The following is a 21187-nucleotide window of genomic DNA, read 5'->3' as shown; positions in this document are numbered from 1 at the left end:
CCGTCACGATCGTCACCTCTGGCCAGGGTAGCCAAAATGGAGCCCCCCTCATCAGATTGCCTTTGTTGGCCCACCACAGAAGGTCCTGGGCGACCGAAGACAGCACCTGAACAGGGTCCGACATCCTGCCGGAAGACTGAGACCACTGGAGCTTGAGTGCCCATTGCAGAGATCTCATCCGCAACCTGGCCTCTGGCACCAGAACAATGCAGGATGCTATGAGGCCGAGCAGTCTCAAGAACCCGAACGCTGGGAGAGTCTGGGCAAGTTGAAACTTGTGCACCATCTGCTGAATCTGATGAGCCCTCACCTGGGGAGGAAAAGCACTGCTCCGATGTACTGGAGCCTCTGAGTAGGTGTCAAATGGGACTTCAAGTTGCGGGAGAAGCCCAGCTTGTGGAGGGAGTGGCAGGTGACGGACAGATGATCCAGGACTTGCTCGGGAGAGCGCGCCCTGATCAACCAATCATCCAGGTAGGGGTAGACGTGAATCCCCCTTTCCTGAGGTGCAATGCCACCACTACCATGAGCTTGGTGAAGACCCTCGGGGCTGAGGTCAATCCGAACGGCAGGACCTGAAACTGAAAGTGCCAACCGCAAAGCTCAGGTACTTCTTGTGCTTCGGATGGATCGGCACATGAAAATAAGCGTCCTTGAGGTCGTGAGACACCAACCATGGGTGATGGGTCTCAATCCCCCGTCTTTCTTGGAAATCAAAAAATAAGGGGAATACCATCCCTTGTTCCTCTCCGCTACAGGCACCAGTTCTATGGCGCCTTTCTCCAGCAGGGTTTTGAATTTCCTGCGCAAGGAGCGGATACGGACTCTTCAAAGAGAGATTCCCCGGTGGATTGTCTTGAGGCCTCTGCCGGAAAGGAAGACAGTAGCCGTGGGTTATGATCTCCAGAACCCACACATCTGAAGTAATAGCGCCACTCTGCAAGATGCTGCGCCAGCCTCCCCCAACCGGCGAACCGTGGGACATAGCCTCATGACTGAGCTGAAGCGGCTGCGGCGTTGCCTGAGGGCAAAGAGGCAACAGCCCGAGCGGCCTTGGCACCTCGAGTACCTTGTTTTCCTCCTCTGGCACTCCTACGGTGGCCCCTTTGACTGGCAGCTCCTCTCGCTTTACCAAAGGATGAGTAATAACAAAAGGAACCTCCCCTCCATTGCTGTCCCCTAGGACGAAAAGGCGGAGGTTGTCGAACTGCAGCGCCCAACGACTTCGCTGCAGCTTTTGACGTCTGCAACCTCTCAAGGCTCTCGTCAGCCTTGCTGCCAAAAAGATGTTCCCCGTCAAAGGGCATGCTGAGGAGCCGGTCCTGCACATCAGGAGCAAACCCCGACTTCCGCAACCCCACAAACCTGCTATCACGGTGCTCGCCGCCATGGACCGGCTGGCACAATCTGCCATGTCCAAACCCAACTGAACGGCCTCACACATAGCATCCTTGCCATCCTGAACCATGGCAAGGAAACCATCCCATTCATCCCCTTCGGGATGATGTTCAGCCGCCAAGGAAACAGTTCCACAGAGTGTGCGTGAAACGAGACAAGGCACAAATGGAGCTGGCCGCCTGAAGCACCATACCCCCTGCAGAAAACACTTTCTTATCCCAGCCGTCAAAACGTTCGTCTTCCCTATCAGGAGGGATGGTAGGGTACGACGCCTGCTTTGCCGGGGCCGTAGCCGCCTGCACCACCAAACTCTCCGGAGTAGGGTGCTTGGACAAGTAGCAAGGGTCACTACTGGCTGGGCGTTATTTTCACGGCAACGACTTGCTCACTGCCAGGAGACTCTCCGGAGCAGTCCAAGCCGCCGCCACCCTCCTCTGTAGAGCCATATGAAACGGCAGTACCGGGTCAGTTGGTGGACCAATGTCGAGGATATCCGTAAGGTCATCCTGAACAAACTCCCCTGGGGGAGCAGACCATCCTAAGTACTCGGTGACCCGTGACATAAGGCGCCGGTACGAAGAATCGGCATGAGTGCCAGGCTCAGGCCTACAAAACTCCACCTCCGGAGAGGTGTCCAGCCCACTAGCATCATGCAGGGACTGCCTCAGGTCCTCAAACTGGCTATGGCCCGAGAGAATCTCGTCAGGCACTGTGTCAGGCACCATGCCATCATCAGAGCCCTCATCCACCTCTGAAATGAAGTCAAGATGGAGGTAAGAAGGCACAGAACTGGAACCAAAGCTAGGCTTGACCTTTGCCAGAGCCTTTCTAGGTGGTTCCCCCGAGCCACGGGGTACCCCCGTGGACACAGCCCCGAAAGGCGTCGAGTGAATTGGCGCTGGCGTCGACGACAGACGCAGCACCGACAGCATCAAAGGCGTCGACACAGGCCTCGAAGGCGGAGCCCCGAGCGTGTCCCTCGACATCCTGGGCGCCGAAGCCGTCGACGACGTCCTCTGAGGCAGAGCCTCGAGAGAGTCCGTCGACGACCTTGCCGCCCAGGATGTCGACGTCTTAGGACCGGGACCTGGACCAGGCACGCCGAGAACAATTCCCCTTATCCGAGCAGGACCTTTCGCGCAAATTGTGACGACAAGCCGAGCCCGAAGGCGTGCGAGCGGCGTCTCTTTGCTGATCACGACTGACCCCACTCGGAGGCGCGGACGCACAAGTGCCCTGCGATTCAAGAATCGCCAACATTTTCTTCCCGAAGGAAGCCCATTCCTCCGGTGTCGCATGCTTGGTGGGGTAAGCGACCCGCCGACAGGCGGAGTCCTCGGATGAGGATGCGGAAGGTGACCGATGACCACTTCCGGTAGTGCCTCGAAGAGGCAGAGAAGTGGCGAGACCAACTCCGGGACCGAGACCCACTGGACTTCCGACGATGACGCGGAGAGTCGCCCCTCGAGTCGTCCGTCGAAAGCCCTGCAGACCTCGATTTCCGGGGCTTGGACACCTTACCTACCGATAACTTCTTCTTGCGCTCCCGCAAGGCTTTCGACGTGAGCGACTGGCAGTCAACACAGTCATCCGTGTCATGGCCCTCCCTGAAGCACCAGAGGCAGGCGTCGTGCAAGTCCGTGACCGTCATCTTGGACCCACAGTCCCCGCACTTCTTAAAGCCCGGACGCGGTGTGGAAGACAAGGTAGACATCTTCAAAGAAATATTTCACAAACAGGTTCGAAGAACCGAGAAAGCAACAGAAACTCCAAAGAGTCGAGGCGCGCCGAGATTCCCGAAGCGAACATGTTCGCGGAAAAAACAGAACTGAGGCTACGGGCGTCGTGCGTCCCACTTATAACATCCAGTGACGTCGGCGGAGGTCCTCGAGGGCGGCGTATCGACATCGACGCAGGACGCAGACCCCGAAGATTTTCCGAAGCAGCACAGCTGTGGTGATTACCGTCATAGATACCGAATACGTCGGAGGACCTAATCCCCTCAAAAGGTATTTTAAGGGTATGTGATGTGTGCAAAGATGTTTTGGTTTAGGGAAAAGAGCACAGGCGCTATATAGGTTTGTAGTCCCTCCTAGCAGAAGAAAAGGGGATGTTAGATAGCCCTATGGTAGAGAGACCAATGGTCTGCAGCGTTTTTCAATCTTCCCCAGGAATGGTTTCGACCTATATGAAAATGATGCCGATGCATTGTTTTTGTGTGAATGCATGAGAGAAGCTGCGGCAGGCATGGGTGAAGGAGTTGGGCAAGGACATATCCGTCAAGGAGTGGGATAGCCTGGTGAGAACTGGCCCAAACTCGAAGATGGATTTGAACTTGCAATATGTGCGTCAAAGGATTTTGTGTCGCCTATACTGGACCCTTGCACGGATGGTTAGCTTAGGTATGGCGGATGATGACTTCTGCTGGGGTTGTGGCCGAAATGGGGGAACCTTATTACACATGATATGGGAATGTCCAAGAGTGGTTGGTTTCTGGGATGATGTGCTGAGCAGACTAGATTTAATACTTGGAGTTGCGCTACCAAGAACGCCATATTCAACAATTCTGCTGTCAAACACTGGGAGATGTATAGTGGCTCGACGGTATAGTGGGTGGATTAACAGGGTACTGGTGGCGGCAAATCAAATTCTAAGGGTATGGAAGTCAAGGAAAAAGTCAGAAGTGGAGGGATGGTTGTTGGACTTGCGTACCTTGTCCATTTATGAGAAAGTCATGCTAAAAAACCACAAGCGTAACGACTCTTCCTCTGAGTTATGGGGACCATTCAATTAACTGTATGGTTGACGCTAGCATTATTAAGCTAATAGGTGAATATGACGTGAAAGGGGAGGGGGCTGATAACACATTTCTATTTGTTGTTTGTCAGTGTGTGTCAAGGGAATATTGTCTGGCTTTGGTATGTGTATAGGATAGTTTTAGTAATATAATGGTTTAGTTATAGTGGATATTATTACAAAATGTGAATATGGTTATTATAGTTATTAGATTTGATAAAAACTACTTGGAATGCAAGCCACTGATGTTGTGAATATGTTTATATTCTTTGTTTTTCTTGTTCCTAAAATGTTAAAGGAAGTGTTAAAAAAAATAAAGAAAGTCACTTAATGGAAGGAAAATGGTCTGTTTAACATAAGCCTTGTTCAAGGTTCTAGAGAGGGTTTCTTCGCAGTCTTTTAAGTCCAAAAAAGCAACCTTAGAAGGCAGTTCAGTGAGGGCTCAAAGTCTTGCCAAGCAGCAGAATACGAAGTGTGGATTTTTTAAAGAGTCTAGTGTTATAGAAGCAGTAAGTTAACAACTAACCAACGAGACCCTGTTAAGGACTCGAAGGGACACAAGCAGCGCCTTGAGTCGGAGGTAAGAGGGTGCTGCCCTGGATACCACTATGTGCACTCCAACGCTCTGCTGGAGCTATTTTTTTTAATCAGGTAAGCAATACCTTTTCCCCGCCACAGTACCTTAGGTTAGAAGAAAATGTTTGAGCTGAATGCTCTGCGATGTTGCAGCTCTGGACCCGAACTCCGGATTCCTTGGTCTGATGACTGAAGGCAGGACAACGGACGGAATCTCAACAGCAGTCCCGAGAGAGTACCTGGGGCAGAACTTTCAGCAACCTCTTTGTTCACTCTGCTGTTTTGGCACCTTTTCTGCAGCACCAACAAAGGACACGACTGGCCCAGCCAATCTTCTTCTCTTCCTTCAGTCCCACTCTCTGATGAGGGGGTCTGGGCGAGTTGGATCGGATCGCTGGAGTGTCCTTACAAATTCAGCAAATATTTGGACAGATTCAGCCTTTCCACAATGATTCACTCTAAATGGGCCGCAGAGTTCCTGGTATGGGGTTGTGCAGCTCTGGAAATTCCTAGGGCCTCGGGAGATGGCTCAAATCAAAGTTAGTCTTGGGACTTTTTTTTCCCATCAGCCAAAGGGAAGGAGTCGCCCTCTTCAGAGCTGCTCTGTCGGACAAAAATGGGATAAGGACAGCAGTGGCCGCTTCACGGTTTTGCAAAGGGTCTGCAGGTGTCTCTGGTTGTCTTCTTCGGTTACCTCAGCGGTCAACTTGCTTTTCACTCCAGAAGCCTCCGGTTTTATACAGTTCCAGCACACACTCCTCTGCAATCCCACTCAGCATTTTACAGAAAAGGGCGTTTGGCTGTCCAATCAGTACAGCCAGGCCCCCATGTGGGAGCTGGTCCTATTCAGGTACTCTGGCAGACAAAGGACAGGGGGCAGGAAAACTCCTACCTGCCTAGACACTCTAGAGCCTAGGCGGGGACACCCAAGGGTTCTGTGAGAAACCAAAGGGGGTCTTACCCGCTAGTCCTCATGGACTTCTCTCATCTAGGTGGCTAGGATACGGCCATCACTATTGGTTCTAGTTCCTGGGATGGACCAGTGCGGGAGGATCACCTGGGTGAGGGTTCTTTGGGAGCTGGGGGTGAGGCAGCTGATGGCAAGACGCTGTATTCCTCCCTTTTCCATACCCAAAATCCCTCCTATTTCATAGGATTCTCAAGATTCTCTGATGTCCCAACCCTCCACCTTTCAACACAAACACTGGGCCGAGGAAGAGGGCGACAGAATAACAACTCTTACACATCGCATTGGACATGTCCTGCTAATCGGGGCAGGCAAAGTCAGGAACTTGACTAAGTGCATACACCTGTTGCCAATTAGAACTCCTCACACAGATAAAAGGCGGAACAGAGAGACACTCTGAGCAAGGTGGAACACGTGTAAGACCAGAACTTCTGGGGCCAAGGTGAACCTACTGGAGGGACGAGAGCCACAGGTAGAGTTCCCTGCAGGAGTTTGTAGCCTTCAAAAGGCAGCAGAAGGCACATGAGAAGGCAGAATCCCAAACCAGAAGGCTGCATTGTGTTTCGAGGACACCAGCGACCTTCATGGGTGAACCGCAGAGTTGGGGAGGCGAGGCCAAGCCTGTGGTACGAACCTGGACTTGTACATTGCAAGACAAGAAAAACAAGAAAGAAACGCACACCGCCGGTGAATTGGCAAGCGACCTGAGGGATCAGTGTATTGGAGAAATATTGAAGTGGCAACATTATATCGCCCAATTGAAGGCTGCACGCGTGGATGAGACACTAAGAAAGGCAGAGCTACGACTGAACCTTGAAGTGACGATAGCCGTAAAGTCAGTGATACTGAGTAACGGAGCGGTCCGGCAAAATTAAGTAGCCCCCCCTCAAAAGTCTTAGTGAAAGGTTTGTAGCGATAAAGTGAATGAACTGTAAAAGCGAAGCGATTGAAATTAAACAAGAGAAAAGGGGAGAGTAAAAAGGTGAACGTTGAACTTTGGTGCATAATACAGTGAACTACCCAGAACAGCAAACACTGGAGTAAATGACCTAGAATTGGAAGTTGGAAAGTCGAAGTGGTCCTGCGGAGGTCTGTAGAAAAGAACCACGCACATTCACAAGTCTTCGACATCAGGAAACTGTCTGAGCATGACTGAGGGAGACAGACGGTTTAATAAGTTAGGGGAAGGTAGCCCCTAAAGAAAGTGAATTAAGCTTGGGGAAGGGAACCCCTGCAAGTGCTTTGTTTTGCTGTGAAAGGTCCGAGCCAAACAGAGGGAGACCGGTATGAACTGTTGTCAAACTGTTTTAGAACCAGGAAAAAACCTTTAACCTGGAGGGCAGGTGGGCCTCGAGCCACGTTTTGAACTGCCTATTGTGTTGGGAGCCTGAGCGTGTCGTCTTGCCTACAGGGACTGCCTTACTCGGTGCTGTCTAACATTGGGCGGACAGCTGATTCAGTCACATTTATTCTTTACATTTGAACACATACATATTCTCCTTTTTCACATGTTTGTACAAGGTATTGGGCAGGCATCAGGTTTTGTTAGTATAGGCCATTTTGATTTGACGGACACAAATAGGACAGTTTTATTCATGATTTGATGGTCGAGATTACTCCCATCCTAGTTTTAGGGCAAAGTAGGAGTTTCTCCAACCCCATTGGAACTTTAATAAAGGTTTTATAAATTGTACCTTTAGTGTCATACTTGTGATACCATGTCTGCCATACAGTTTCCGCCAAACGCAAAACACACACACTGACCTCCCCCTGCCAGAATGGTAGAATGGCTAAAAAAGAAGAGCCGTGCTAGTTATGGTGAAAAAAGAAGGTAGGCCCCAAGTTGGCACTTCGGTGCCCCTATTGTGCACTACCAAGGTTATGGACAGCCTGCAGTACAAAAATGACAATAGTTGATAGCACACTTCCACTGCCACCAACCATAACTATGAGATTGTCTATGTGACTTAAAAGTATTAGGAGCAGAGAGAAGTGGTATCCTAGGTATCTCTTTGGCACCCCTTTGGTGGTGTGGGCCAATATCCCTGGCTATAGAGTTTTGGGAAAGATACAAGGTAAGAACTGTAGTTACTCTAAGATATAGACAAGAATCTCAAATGAGAACCCAAAGGGTTCCCAACAACGCTGCCCATAATGAGCTGTGTGCTGCAATAGTAAAATAGAGATGCCTGTAATAGCTATAGAGCACAGACGCCATAGTACAGGTAGAACACAAAGAATAGAGTTCATAAAGACAGAGCCCACAAGAATGAATGAGTGGAAAAAGGCTCCACTCAATCAGGATGTGAAAGAAAAAGGTCAGGATGTGCAGCAAAAGGTGATTGGGGTGAGGGGGCGGGGGTTCTCACTAGGATAGGGGATGAACCATAAAAATGATAGATCTCTCAAACAAACAGCAAGGTGATTATACCATTCGAAGAGACTAGTTGTATGGGATGGTTGGTAAGGCTGCGATGATGTAGAAAATGTGGTCGTGTTAAGTAAGAATTGATGTAGTCACACTGTGCGAGACTGCACAACACTTGATTGCTTGGTATTCGGTAACCCACCTTTTGGTATAGGTCTATACTACGCAAGTTGTAAGTGTGACTGAGCAGCCAGGCCTATCTCAAGTGGGGTAAATGTGAGCTGTACAAATGAAATCGGTAAATAAATGTAGCCAAGTAACACTTGCACTCAAGTTGTCTGTTAGAAATAGTTATTTCCTTAACATCAATTTACTTTTCAGAATCAAAACAAGTTAGTGGATAATCTTTGGATATGCTTTTTACACATTTCCTACACCCTGAGGGGACTTCAATCACAATGTGAGCATCTCACTAGTATACGCTGTAGATCCAGAGGTTGCAGAAAGGAAAGGTTAGGGACGGAAAAGGTTAAATAGTTTCTCAGTATATGTGCAGACAACTAAATCTTCCAATGAAATCTAGATAAGCCTGTGCCAGCAGTAAGTCTCCAACAAGCTACCACCTATGAGGGACAAACAGTATCAAAGTCAATGGACTAGAAGAGTTTTAATGGAGCCAGGACAGCCAAAGTAATTTGGGACACAGTCTATGGATCAGTTGCACTTCTTAGATCAAAGTGTTGCACAAAGTTAGAGAGTTTGTTAAAAAAAATCACTTGTAGGGTCGCAAGCTGTTAAGCTGGTGAAAAGAGTTGAAATCAACTGTAAAAGGTAAACCAATGCAATTTCCAACTGAGAAGATCGTGGCTAAAAGACAATGAGGTAAGTACCCCAAGCCTAAACAGTACCTCTGGTTTGCAGAAGAGTGGTCCAGCGGAATTCTGTCTTGCTACAGTTGTGCAGACCATTGTTCCTGAGCCTCAGTCGTGGGGACAAGAGGGAGGACGTCTGGAGGGCTCCTGCGGCGGTACTTTGGTGGTCATCTGTAGTTACGGGCTCTTTACGATTTAGCTGCACGTCGTGGTTTCAGCGCTTAGCAAACAGAACCATTGCGGATACCGGATGGACTCTTTGCTCCCTCGGACCTGCACTCGGGTGAGGGGACTCTGGATCTGGAAGTCCTGCTTCGGGATGGTCCTTAGAAGTCTCCTGGAGCTTCCAGCCGTATTCGTTGAACTCTACTACAGACACTCGACCTCTGGCATTGGGTTCTTACAGCAACAAAGAAGCACAGCCAGTTGGGGATGGTGGTCCAGTGGAGTTTGTCTCAGGGTTAGTTGGTCCCACTAATCCAAGGGGAGAAGTCGTCCAATCGGAGCTTCTCTGTCAAGGTGAAAAAGGAGTTCAGCACAGCAGCAGGGCTTCACTGGGCAATTCTAAGGTCCAGCAATCTTTGTTCACGATTTCCTCGTCTGTGTTTCTCCCAGTGGTCGACTGCCTCCAGTCACAAAACCCTCGCCTTTTAAGCAGGTTTCTTCCATTCATGCACAGCCTAAACTGTCAATCACAGCAGGGGGGGCTGTCCTGAAAGGATAGCCAGCCAGCCAGCCAATCAGGACTAGTTGCATTCAGGCATTCCTAGAGACAAATGACAGGGGAGTTTCGGGACCCTCCCTCACATCCTGTCCTTCAAGACACACTGGAGCCAGAGGCGGGCTACAGGGCTGAAGCCAGCCAAAGGCAAGTCAGACAAAGGGCTCAAACCTGCCAACACACACATAGTATAAAGCCCAAGAAAGACCTTACAAACAGAAAATGGCGAAAAAAGAAGAAAGGGGCCATTTTGATAAACTGGTCACCCATGGGTGCTGTACTGCAGCGGAGGGTTCAGCCTGCGGTAGAAAAGCACAATGGTAGGACAAATTAAACCACTGCCACCAGCCATTTAAAGCAGTGTGGGTAACAAAAATGTTACATGAGAGAGTAGGATAAGGGGCTATTAGGTAACCACCCCCCTCCCCAGCACTCCACATAAGATTGGGTGTGCTGGACCTACAAAGAGAAAAGGTAAGTAAAGTCAATTTGACTTTACTATTCTTGGGAACTGTAGTTCACACAAGCATTAGCAGTCTCTAATGTTGAAGGGAATTAGCACAAACATGAGAATTCTCCCCAACAGGTTAGACTCATGGAGTACCAGAGAATGATTTTTCAAGTCGGGCCCAAAGAATGCACCTTTGGAAGTTCACATGATGGAGAAAGAAAATAATTCACCATGAAAATCTGCCACCTCCCCCAGGCCCCCTTCCAACACGTCCTTGCTCTTTAATACCTGGGTGTTCTTTACCATTGCTGAAAAGAACTACAAAGCCATAATTTCAGAGTTCAACTGAGACTTCAGACATCCAAAGCTTTACAAATGTGAAATCAACATCACATGATTTATCACCATATTTGTCCTATTCGATCAACCCCTACACACCCTCTCGCAATCTTTGCTCTGTCTCCTTGGTGACACCAAGTGCACCTCGTCCTCTGTGCGATTCCTCTTGTATTCGCTCCTTTGCCCTTCTTCCTCCACTTGTGTGGAACTCTCTTCCTACTGATAGTCGCACCACGGTCCACATTAATGCTTCCAAAAGCATATTAAAAGCACAATTCCTGCATGAGCCCCCCCCCCACTTGATTCACCTCTCCTGCCCTACTACTCCCACATTTCCTTCCGCTACCCACCCTACCCTCGCTTCTCCCTTTCTCTCTAGCCCTTATACCTCCTGATCTCATCACTAGGCCAGCCAGCTATTCAGACTACATGAACTCTAGACATCGACGAGTACCTGTACTAAGTAATCTTCCCTGGTATTTGTCCTACTTACCCTTACTCCTAAACGGTCATTATGTCACTAATTATCTCCCATTGGAAGAGGCTCTTACCTCCCGTTGAACTGCAAGATTGCCTCTGTAAATTGTTTTGTCATCAAATGAGTTTGCTCTCTTGATGTATGTAAATAAACATTCAACTTAAAATAAAAAGAGAAAACTAACATTACGTAAATGTTTTACAGTTAATATGAATACCTTCATGAGATTGGTTTCCACTTGGTTAGTTTCACTAGGTTCAAGGAAAGCCGATTCCTCGGTTACACAATCCTGTAACAAAAACAATGAAAATACATTTTTCAAATGAAGCAAGATTATTGAACAGTAGTATTTTGGTCAGAACCATATGACAATGCATTACTTACCGTAAAAGCATTTCTGATGGTTGTATCTGCTTAGATTCACATGCTGTGCATAGGTCCGACATCCAGTGGTCACTGCGGAGTATTGCATTTTGTTTTTCGTAGTCGAAAAGGGACGTCGACAAGGCGTGTCTGAAATACTATCCCTATAGTGACGTGCGTTGTACCCACAATCCCTCACGCGTCGAGGTCCCTCTGTTTGTATTTTTCTGCCCTGAGGGAGCCTTCTAGACGTGAGTGAGTACAGAAAAGAGAGATATAAAAGGAAGTCTATGTTCCTTCCATCCGAGCGGGGAGGAAGGGTGGGCGCATGTGAATCTAAGCAGATGCAACCATCAGAAATGCTTTTACGGTAAGTAATGCATTGTCTTCTGATGTTTGTTAATCTGCTTAGAATCACATGCTGTGCATAGACTAGCGAGCAGTACCCGGAGTTGGCGGTGGGTTATGAGAAGGAACAGTAGAGAAAAGATGTCTTAATACTGCCTGTCCCACCTGGGAGTCAGATCTCGAGTGTGCATCTAGACAGTAGTGTTTTGTAAAGGTGTGCACAGAACTCCAGGTAGCCGCTTTGCAGATGGACTCAAGGGGAACATTTGCAATGAATGCTATGGACGCCACCGTGCCTCGAGTAGAGTGTGCTCTTGGCTTAAAGGGCAGTTCTCTCTTAGCAAGAGTATAGCAGAGAGTGATGCATTGAACAATCCATCTAGAAATAGTGGACTTTGAAACTGCATCCCCTTCTCTTCCTGCAGCCACCGAGACGAAGAACTGATTAGTCTTCCTCAGTGGTCTGGTTCTTTCCATGTAGAACATGACCGCTCTGCGCACATCTAGTGTGTGCAGAGTTTTTTCTCCCAAGTTGGAAGGATTTTGAAAGAACGTTGGCAGTTCTGTAGACTGGTTTACGTGGAATTTCGAGATGAATTTCGGAGCAAACCTTGGGTGCGTGCGTAGAACCACCTTATCTCTGAACTGTAACGAAGGGGTCTAGAACAGAAAGAGCCTGTAGTTCACTTACTCTCCTGATGGAGGTGATAGCTATTAGAAAAGCAGTCTTAAGAGTGAGGTGTTTAAGAGATGCTTTGTGCATGGGTTCGAATGGTGAGCCCATTAGTCTGGTAAGTACCACGTTAAGGTCCCATCCGGGAGCTGGGTCAGCTATCGGGGGGTGTATTCTCTTTACTCCCTCCATGAAGGCCTTTATAACAGGGATCTTCCACCACGACACCGAGTTGGGAAGTGGTGTATGCAGAAAGTGCCGCTAGGTGGACCTTAATGGAATTGAACACTAGACCTGAATCCAATAAGTGGGTCAGGTATAGAACAATATGTGTGGGAGAGCAGTCAATCGGGTTGATGCTTTTTCCTCTGCACCAGATGACAAATCTCTTCCACTTGCTAGAATAGCAGTGGCGAGTGTTAGTTTTTCTGGCTTCCCTGAGGATGTCCATGCATCTCTGCGGGAGCTGTAGATGTCCGAATTCTATGATCTCAGGAGCCAAGCTGCTAAGTTCATGTTCTGGGGGCATGGATGCAGAGTCCTGCCCTTGTCTTGTGACAGCATGTTGTAAGGGCAGGGGAGTTTCACTGGGGGAGATAGAGACATCTCCATCAAGTGAGCGAACCATGGCTGTCGGGCCCACATTGGGGCCACCAGTATCATGGTCACTTGTTCCTGGTGCATCTTGTGCACCACCTTGTTGAGAAGGGGAGTCGGGGGAAAAGCGTAAACAAATTTCCCTGACCATTGCATCGACAGACCGTTCCCCTTGGATTGGTTCTGGGGGTACCTGGAGGCGTAACTTTGGCATTGTGAGTTCTCCAGGGTTGCGAACAGGTCTATTTCTGGGAATCCCCATTGTGTGAAGACGTCGAAGACGATGTCTTCGTGCAGTCGCCATTCGTACTCTTCGGGCAGGGGGAAATCTCTGCTGAGTTTGTCTGCCAGCAGATTGAGTTCCCCTGGTACATGTTGTGACAGTAGGAACATGTTTTGTTTGTGAGCCCACTTCCATATATTTTGGGCCAGTTTGGACAGTCCTGGAGAGTGGGTGCCCCCCTGCTTGTTGATGTAGTACATGGCTGTGGTGCTGTCTGTAAGGACCAACACAGTCTTGCCTTGTAGGTGTTCCTGGAAGGCTTTTAGCGCCTTGAACACAGCTAGTAGCTCCAGTAGATTTATGTGTTTGGATGCTACGTTCGGAGTCCACACTCCGTGAGCAGTCTGATGGGATAGGTGAGCCCCCCATCCTGTGAGGGATGCGTCTGTGGTTAGAGTGGCTTCCGCCGCGGGTATGGCAAAGGGTTTTCCTTTGTCCACCACCGTAGCGAGAGAACCAAGGCCTGCGAGACCACCACTAGATCGTCCCATAGTCCGCTGTTCTGACACCACTGGCTGTTGAGCCACTCTTGCATGGGGCGCATGCGCAGGCACGCGTGAGATACCAAATAAATACACGACGCCATCATGCCTAGCAAGCGCATTGCTTTGCGTACCATCACCTCTCCACCGGTCACATATTGAGGGATCTGAAACAGCATGTTTTGGACCCTCTCGTTGGAGGGGAAGACGAGGCCGTCCTTTGTTTGAATTAGAGCCCCTAGGAATTGTTTGATTTGGCTGGGGTCTAGGCTGGACTTCTTTTCGTTGATGGAGAAGCCCAACTTGAACAAAAGGTCTACAGTCTTTTGGGTATTGGAGAAGCATGTTTCGTAAGAATCCCCTGTTATGAGCCAGTCGTCGAGGTAAGGGTAAACTGGGATGGACAACCTGCGAAGGTGGGCCGCTGCCACTGCCAGTACCTTCGTGAATACCCTTGGTGCCGATGCTATGCCGAGGGGTAGCACTCTGAACTGGTAGTGTTTGCCCTCTATCATGAACCTGAGGTATCTTCTGTGCGCTGGCAACATTAATATATGAAAGTATGCATCTGTCATGTCCAATGTTGTCATGTAATCTCCCTGTGATAGCAGTGGGATCACTTCCTGTAAGGTCACCATACGAAACTTCTGGGGTTTGATAAACTTGTTCGCTGGGCGCAGATCTAATACAGGGCGCATAGTTAGATCCTTTTTGGGTACAAGGAAGTACACTGAATAAATACCTTCCGTTACCTGAGATAGAGGCACGACCTCTATGGCTCCTTTTTCCAGCAGTTGTTGTACTTCTTGGAGAAGGATGGCAAGGTGTTCCGGTGTCATGCGTCGTCCCCTCGGGGGTCTGTATGTTGGGGAACCGTTGAATTCGATGCAGTATCCGTGGGCTACGGTGGAAAGTACCCAGCGGTCTGATGTTATTCCCTCCCATGCTGGAAGAAAGGATGTTATCCGGCCCCCGACCGGTGTTGCATGGGAGGGGACGCAAATCTTCGCCTCACTTGGTGTTGTTGGGGGCTTGGGAGCCTCTGGGGGTGGACCCCCAACCTCTCCCTTTGCCACGGCCCTGGCCTCTTTGGCTGTACTGCCCACTATTGGTCTGGTAATTGGTGGCAGGGTGCTGATTCTGCTGTTGGCGTTGGCCAAGAAAAAAGCGTTTGTTGCCATAGCCGCGTCTGGTAGTGGGCTTAGAGATCTGGTCAAGAGTTTTGATAGTATCGAACTCTTTTAGTCATCTCCAGAGCCTCATCCACCGCTTTCCCGAAGAGGTTTGAGTCTTCAACAGGTTTATTTATTAAAGACGCCTGTGTCTCCGGTTTGAACCCTGAGTTGCGCAGCCATACATGGCGTTTTAGGAGTATTCCCTGAACCAGGGAACATCCCGCTGTCTCTGCAGCATCCAGAGAGTTCTTTACAATACTCTGGTTGACCTGGGTTCCTTCGCCAATAGTTGATAGCAGGCGTGTACGTAGTGGTTCTGACGCTTCTTCGGCGTCTTTGCGCAGTTTGGCCCACTGCGCGTCCGCGTAGCTAGCTAGCAAAGAATTGTTGTTCGCAATTCTTGCCGAAAAGGCAGCCGAGGATGTGACTCTCTTTGCAAGGGAATATAACCTCTTGCCCTCCTTTTATAAAATCCTCGCTGGTGGACAGCGGCACCCCTGCCCTCTTCCTTGTATTAGTTACTACAAGGGAATCCAGAATGGAATGTCCCCTGATGTACAGCGGGTCTGAGGGTGAAGGAGTGAAAAGTTTTTCAATTCTTGGATTAACTCCTCTGATTAGTGCGGGTGTGGGTAGCGAAGGGATGATTCTTCTCTTCACTGAAGCGAGGAGGGGAATGGTCTGGCTGACCGGGGGTTTCTCCTTAATTACTCTTTCCACAAAGTCTATTTCAGGAGAGATCTCCCCAGTGTCCAGTTCGAAATGTGCTGCTGCTCTCCGCAACAGGGCATTCAATGTGGGCTGATCGTCAATGGGAGACGTGTTTCTAACAGGTGAATTGTCAGGAGGATTTAGGTTCAGGACATCAGTGTCCGAATATAATGATGGGGATTGCCAGGGATGAGACGGTCCTTCTGGATTTTCTCCGAAGCCTTCTCCTACCATGTATGGGCTGTCTTCCAGACCTTCCTCCTGGTTCTTTCCCTCTTCATCGTCCACAAATTCATCCTCCTCCTCCAAGTATTGTTCCTCACCAGTGAGGTCATACACATTATAGAAATCTGAGGCTGTGTCCTGCTGGGGATTGAATAGTCTCGGATATTTGGCCCTGGGGTCCTCCTGAGGCCCTTCTCTTGTTCTCTTGGGAGTAGGAGGGTTCTGGGTCTTCATAAACCTCTCCATTCTCTCCATGCAGAGATGGAGCCTTTCCATGGTTTCATGGGGTACCCCTGAGCGGTCTAGCGGGGGAAAATTAGTGTCATCTAGCTGAAAACGGCTCGACCTCTCCCATAACGTCGAGGAAAGTGTCCCGTCGCCTTCCGAAAAACCTTCTGGTGTGCTGGGGGTAGTCCCTGTCTTTATTCGGGCTTTTTCGGCGTGTCTTTCGACCTTTGCGTAGCGCTCGACGTGTCTTTCGACGAAAGCTTCTGGGCGTCGGCTACAACGATCCTCGCCAAGCTCTCTGCGACTCGTTTGTCAGCGGAGGGCTGTGGTTTCGACGTTACGGGTGTCGATCGTTCTACGGCGGCGTGCGCTCTCTGCTGGTGCGCGCCGGCCGATGGTTTGGGGGCGGCGCCCTTATTTGCCGAAAGCCCAGTCGCTGGTCGCGGCTGCGAGAGGGGCTTCGAACCTGAACGGTCCGAGGAGGCCGCTGGTGGAACCTGCGTCTCCTTGGGCGCTGATGCTTTCTTCGTCTTTGACGAAGAAGAGCCATGGGTTGTGTGCTTATGTGTGGTATCGTGTGCGTCAGTGTCGCCGGGGTGTTCATCCCCATAAGCAGGGCGTGAGCCGAGCCCGTCGGGGCCAGGGACAGATGACGAAGAGCGCGAGCGCTCTTTAGAGGGGTCTACGACTTCCGTAGCGGAGGTCGTGTTATCACGTTCCTCGTCACTGTCGGTGGTAGCAGCGGCGGGTGAAGAATCGGCCTTCGACATAGCATAGGCCGCCCACCTCTTGACCCTCCGGTCTTTTAGAGTCTTTGGCTTAAGAAGCCGACAAGCCGTGCAACCCTCCTCTTTGTGATCGAGGGGCAAGCAGCGGTTACACCGTGAATGCTTGTCCTTCCAAGTAAACTTGCCCTTGCAAAGCGGGCAAAACCTAAAGGGTGTCCTCTCCATAGCCGAGGCAATAAATCGTGATAACGACCACAAGGGAAAGGAAGGGGAAAAGGAAAGGCATTCTCAGAAAAGAACCAGAGATGTCCCACGACCCCACTCTCCCTGCTGTATTTGGCCTGCGAAGCCAGGCCACGTGTTAGGCAACGCCGAAGGATCTCCTCCACTCGTCCCCTCCGTCGAAGATCTTGCTCGGCAGAGACAGCTTCAGAACTGTGTCGAGGGAGGGATCGATGTGTTATATATTAAATAGGAAAACGACCAAAGGTCGAGGAGATGAAATCTGCAATGTCTCTCGAGGAGCTCCGCGTAAAGGCGACCAGTAGCTGGGCGGAAAAAAACAATCTGAGGGACCTCGACGCGTGAGGGATTGTAGGTACAACGCACGTCACTATAGGGATAGTATTTCTGACACGCCTTGTCGACGTCCCTTTTCAACTACGAAAAACAAAATGCAATACTCCGCAGTGACCACTGGATGTCGGACCTATGCACAGCATGTGATTCTAAGCAGATTAACAAACATCAGAAAAGATATTATGATTCACTTTCCTGAAGGACAGAACCTGCCTAGGGACTTCAAGCAGCCTATAAAAATCATATAGCTAGCAATCACTATTTGTAAGACAATCTGTTTCAACATTATGTACTTATACAAATTCATGGGGCGATTTGCGAGCTCTCAATCTGGAGCCCAGAACCACAGACATTGGGAAAGAATATCCCATTACAAATGCAAACATTTTTGACGGGTAACCCCTATGCAGACACACAAAACTAAAACGAACAGTGACAGAGCAGGGACTACTGGGCCAGGTGAGCGTGTGCGAGTCTTTCAGCTTTTTTATGGCCCGTGCTGGGCAGACCACTTGCAAGTCCACCATGAGCAGGGTGCATGTGGGCGACTGGTTGCGGGGGCTGCCCATGGCAGTGTTCGCAACATGGGTGGTGTTGCAAGTCTCCGTGAAATTCAGCGGGGTGTTCTGGCCCCTCAAAGAGACCAGACACTCCTTGAATGCTTTGTAAGCTGTTCATTCGCTGACTATTAAGATGTATGTCTAGAATATGGCCTGGTGGACAGATTTTAGAAGGACACCCTAGTTTTAGTGAACAGAGGTTAGCCAAAACCCAAATCAAGGTAAACATGGACAGCAGTCAAGGATAGTCTCAGGACAGAATTGACTAGAGTCAGGAGCCCTCAATGAGTCCACACAATAGAATACACAATCATTCAATTTAGAAAGGTACGTATAAAAATATAATATTTATTCTAAGTCTTCTACACACTGAAAAATAAAACTAGCAGGTGATGTTATCACACAAAACTCAACATATACATTTGCCATAGGTTCAAAAAATGCATTCAAATTACTTAGTCAACACTGGAGGTAAGTAAAATAATGCAATAGATGATGGAACCAATTCACAAGTGATCTCAAACTTAATCGACCCAATCCCTAAGAAGAATGGGGTCTTGAGAGCAAAGTGTTACAGGAGCCACAATGCTTCTCACCAGGAAGAGTCTTTACAGATGAGTTAAAATGTACTAGAGTTGGTTATAGTTCAAAGAAGTTATTCAACAAGGTTATGAGGCAATTACATTTTTTTCTCATATTTCAGAAAAACCTACCCAGGTTGGACCACCAAGAGGCAGTGGAATGGACGCTTGAGAGACAAAGGGACTTGTTCCCAATGTATCCTGTGGAGGACAGAGGTGTTGGGGGGGGGGGGGCAGTGGTGCGGGAACAGATGCACTGCATTTATATACCCCCTGGCTCTGTGTTAGGAATATTTTCTCGTTTAGCAACTTTCCCTCCATATTCTATGGACTCCCAAACGTTTTGCTTTTGTTTTACACCATGTCCTGACCGTTCACATTGAAGTGAATCCTTCATCTTCACCCCACTGACCTTTTGCTAATTGTTATGGGGAAATTGATTTGTCTTCAGACTGTCAGTACTAGGAAACTATGTTTGCCTTAGTCTTTAGACTTTGTTACGTTTTTGGGTAACTTTTTAACATAGCACAATGCATCTTCCAATGGGGTTTTCTTTTGTATGATCCTAGACTACACTCAAAGGGATTTCTGACATGTGCCTAAGGACCAACTGGTGGCAGCAGTTACTTTATCACACTTTCTACTGTAACTTTCTTTAGCCTTACCATGCTTGGCTACTGTGCAGAACAAGAAAGATTGGTGGAGGTATCCTAGCCCCAACTCTTGCTGCAGTCCCAGTGGAGCCCTGCCTGGCTACTGACCTCCGAAACCCTCACCAGTGCTTCAACCCTCTGGACTGGTGACAACAACTGGTCCTGACTTCTCGTGGCTGAGCAAGTTGGGAGTCTTCAGAAGTGTCCTTGGGCCATCCTGGAGGCTGACCAACCTTAGTTTGGGTAACTGTTAGGAATGATTTCTCTTTTAGGCAACTTTGCCTCCATTTATATGGACCCCCATATTTTTGCTTTTATTTTTTAATCTGACCTAACCATTCTCCAGTGAAGTGAAGCCCTCAGCTTCACTCCACTGACTTTTTGCTCATTTGCCATGGGGAAACTGACTAGTCCCTATGGCTGTCAGTACTGGGAAACTGTTTCCCTTTGTTGGATACAATTACTTATTTTGTTTGTGCAACTGTACCATTGCACAATGCATCTTACGATGCAATTGTTAGGGGGACTCATGTTTATGCTTCATCCCCTCGCCTAGTAAAAACCCCAGCACTTTTCGATTAACTTCTGGACCTTTTCCTTACACATTCTGAATGAGTGGAGCCTTTTTCCACTCATTCCTTCTTGTGGGCTCTGTCATTTCAAACTCTATTCTTTGTATTCTGCCAATGCTATGGATTCCGACTGCTCCATAGCTCTTAAAGGCAATGCATTTCCCTAGTGCAGCACACAGCTCCTTATGGGCAGTGTTGCTGAGGATCCTTGGGGTCCTCATTTAAGATTCCTTTTCTACATCCTCATGTAACTACAGTTCATAAGGATAGAGCTATATTTAGAATCCCTCCCAAAACTAAAGAGTCAGAGATTGGCACACACCACCTTACGTGGAGTGCCAAAGGGATACCTACTATCCCCCTTCTCTCTGCTCCTGTGACTTTCAGGTCACATAGACAATCTCCTAGTTATGGCTGGTGGGGGTGGAAGTGTTCTACCAACTATTGTGTAATGTTTGTACCGCAGCCTATGTCCATAGCCTCGGTAGTGCACAATAGGGGCACCCAAGTACCAACTTGGGGCCTCTTCTTTTTCAACATTACTAGCGTTGTTGTTCATCAGACCCTCCAGGATATTGCTGCATGAAATGGCAAATATTGTGACAAACCTTTATTCATTGCAGCATTTCTGAAGGACATTTGTATTAACTGGAGGGTGTAAGATTGCCACATTGCAGGAAAGAGGCAGAGTGCAAGGCTACAAGAGCTAAGGTGTTATGTATCTTTTGTATTCATTTTTTTAAACTTATTTATTTAGCTTGGCAGCACAACATAGGCGAGCAACATACAAGGTAAGTACAGTGCAATGACAGTTTAGGTGATACAGGCATACAGCGACTGCTTACAATTTGGTTGTACACTTTAAACACATATGCAGAGTGGGTATGGGGCTGGAGAGACCGCAACTCGGGAGGGGGAACCGGGGCGAAAAAGGGTAACAGCTGGGGGTGATGCATCCGATGCCGCAATTAAATCGGACATATAGGATCGAAATTTGAACCAAACATCTCTGGGTCTTGAGTGAGTGGGTTGCAATAGGCACCAGGTTTCCTCACTGTCTGAGGCCCAAGCGAGTGCTTTGAGCCACTGTGCATTAGTGGGGGGTGTAGGTCAAAGCCAACAAAGTAGAGTAGATCACACTGCGAGTAGCATGCAAAGGCCAGCCAGTTTTTTGGAGTCTCGGCGAAGTTCGGGGAAATCGTGGAAACGACATCTCATTGGGGAAGGATTGATGGGGTGCTCAAGGATAGACAACATGGTTGAGCACACCATATTCCAAAATTGGGTAAGGTGGTGACAGGGCCAGATCATATGAATATAGTCAGTGGTATCATGGCCACATCTGGGGTATCTTGGGGAGTGATAATTAAGCATGCGATGGAGTCTGCTCGGGGTATAATGGAACCTATGAAGTACCTTAAGCTGAATTAGTTTGAAGCGGGAGTTGAAGGATACCCCGTGTA

At 48.8% G+C, this 21187-nt stretch overlaps 1 protein-coding gene across 3 annotated transcripts in view; it reads right to left on the bottom strand.

Annotated features, from left to right (window-relative positions):
* PAPOLA (poly(A) polymerase alpha) overlaps positions 1–21187 on the bottom strand; it is a 1157717-nt gene that overhangs the window by 97870 nt on the left and 1038660 nt on the right. For all 3 annotated transcript variants that reach the window (XM_069637718.1, XM_069637717.1, XM_069637719.1), the window contains one exon: positions 11184–11255. In XM_069637718.1, the coding sequence (XP_069493819.1) occupies positions 11184–11255 (72 nt within the window). The remainder of the gene's footprint in view (positions 1–11183; positions 11256–21187) is intronic.

This window comes from Ambystoma mexicanum, chromosome 14, assembly GCF_040938575.1.
Source record: "Ambystoma mexicanum isolate Mex_15411 chromosome 14, UKY_AmexF1_1, whole genome shotgun sequence".
Lineage (NCBI taxonomy): Eukaryota > Metazoa > Chordata > Amphibia > Caudata > Ambystomatidae > Ambystoma > Ambystoma mexicanum.
Note: the sequence above shows the minus strand (reverse complement) of the source record. Positions and strands in the feature narration are given on the sequence as shown.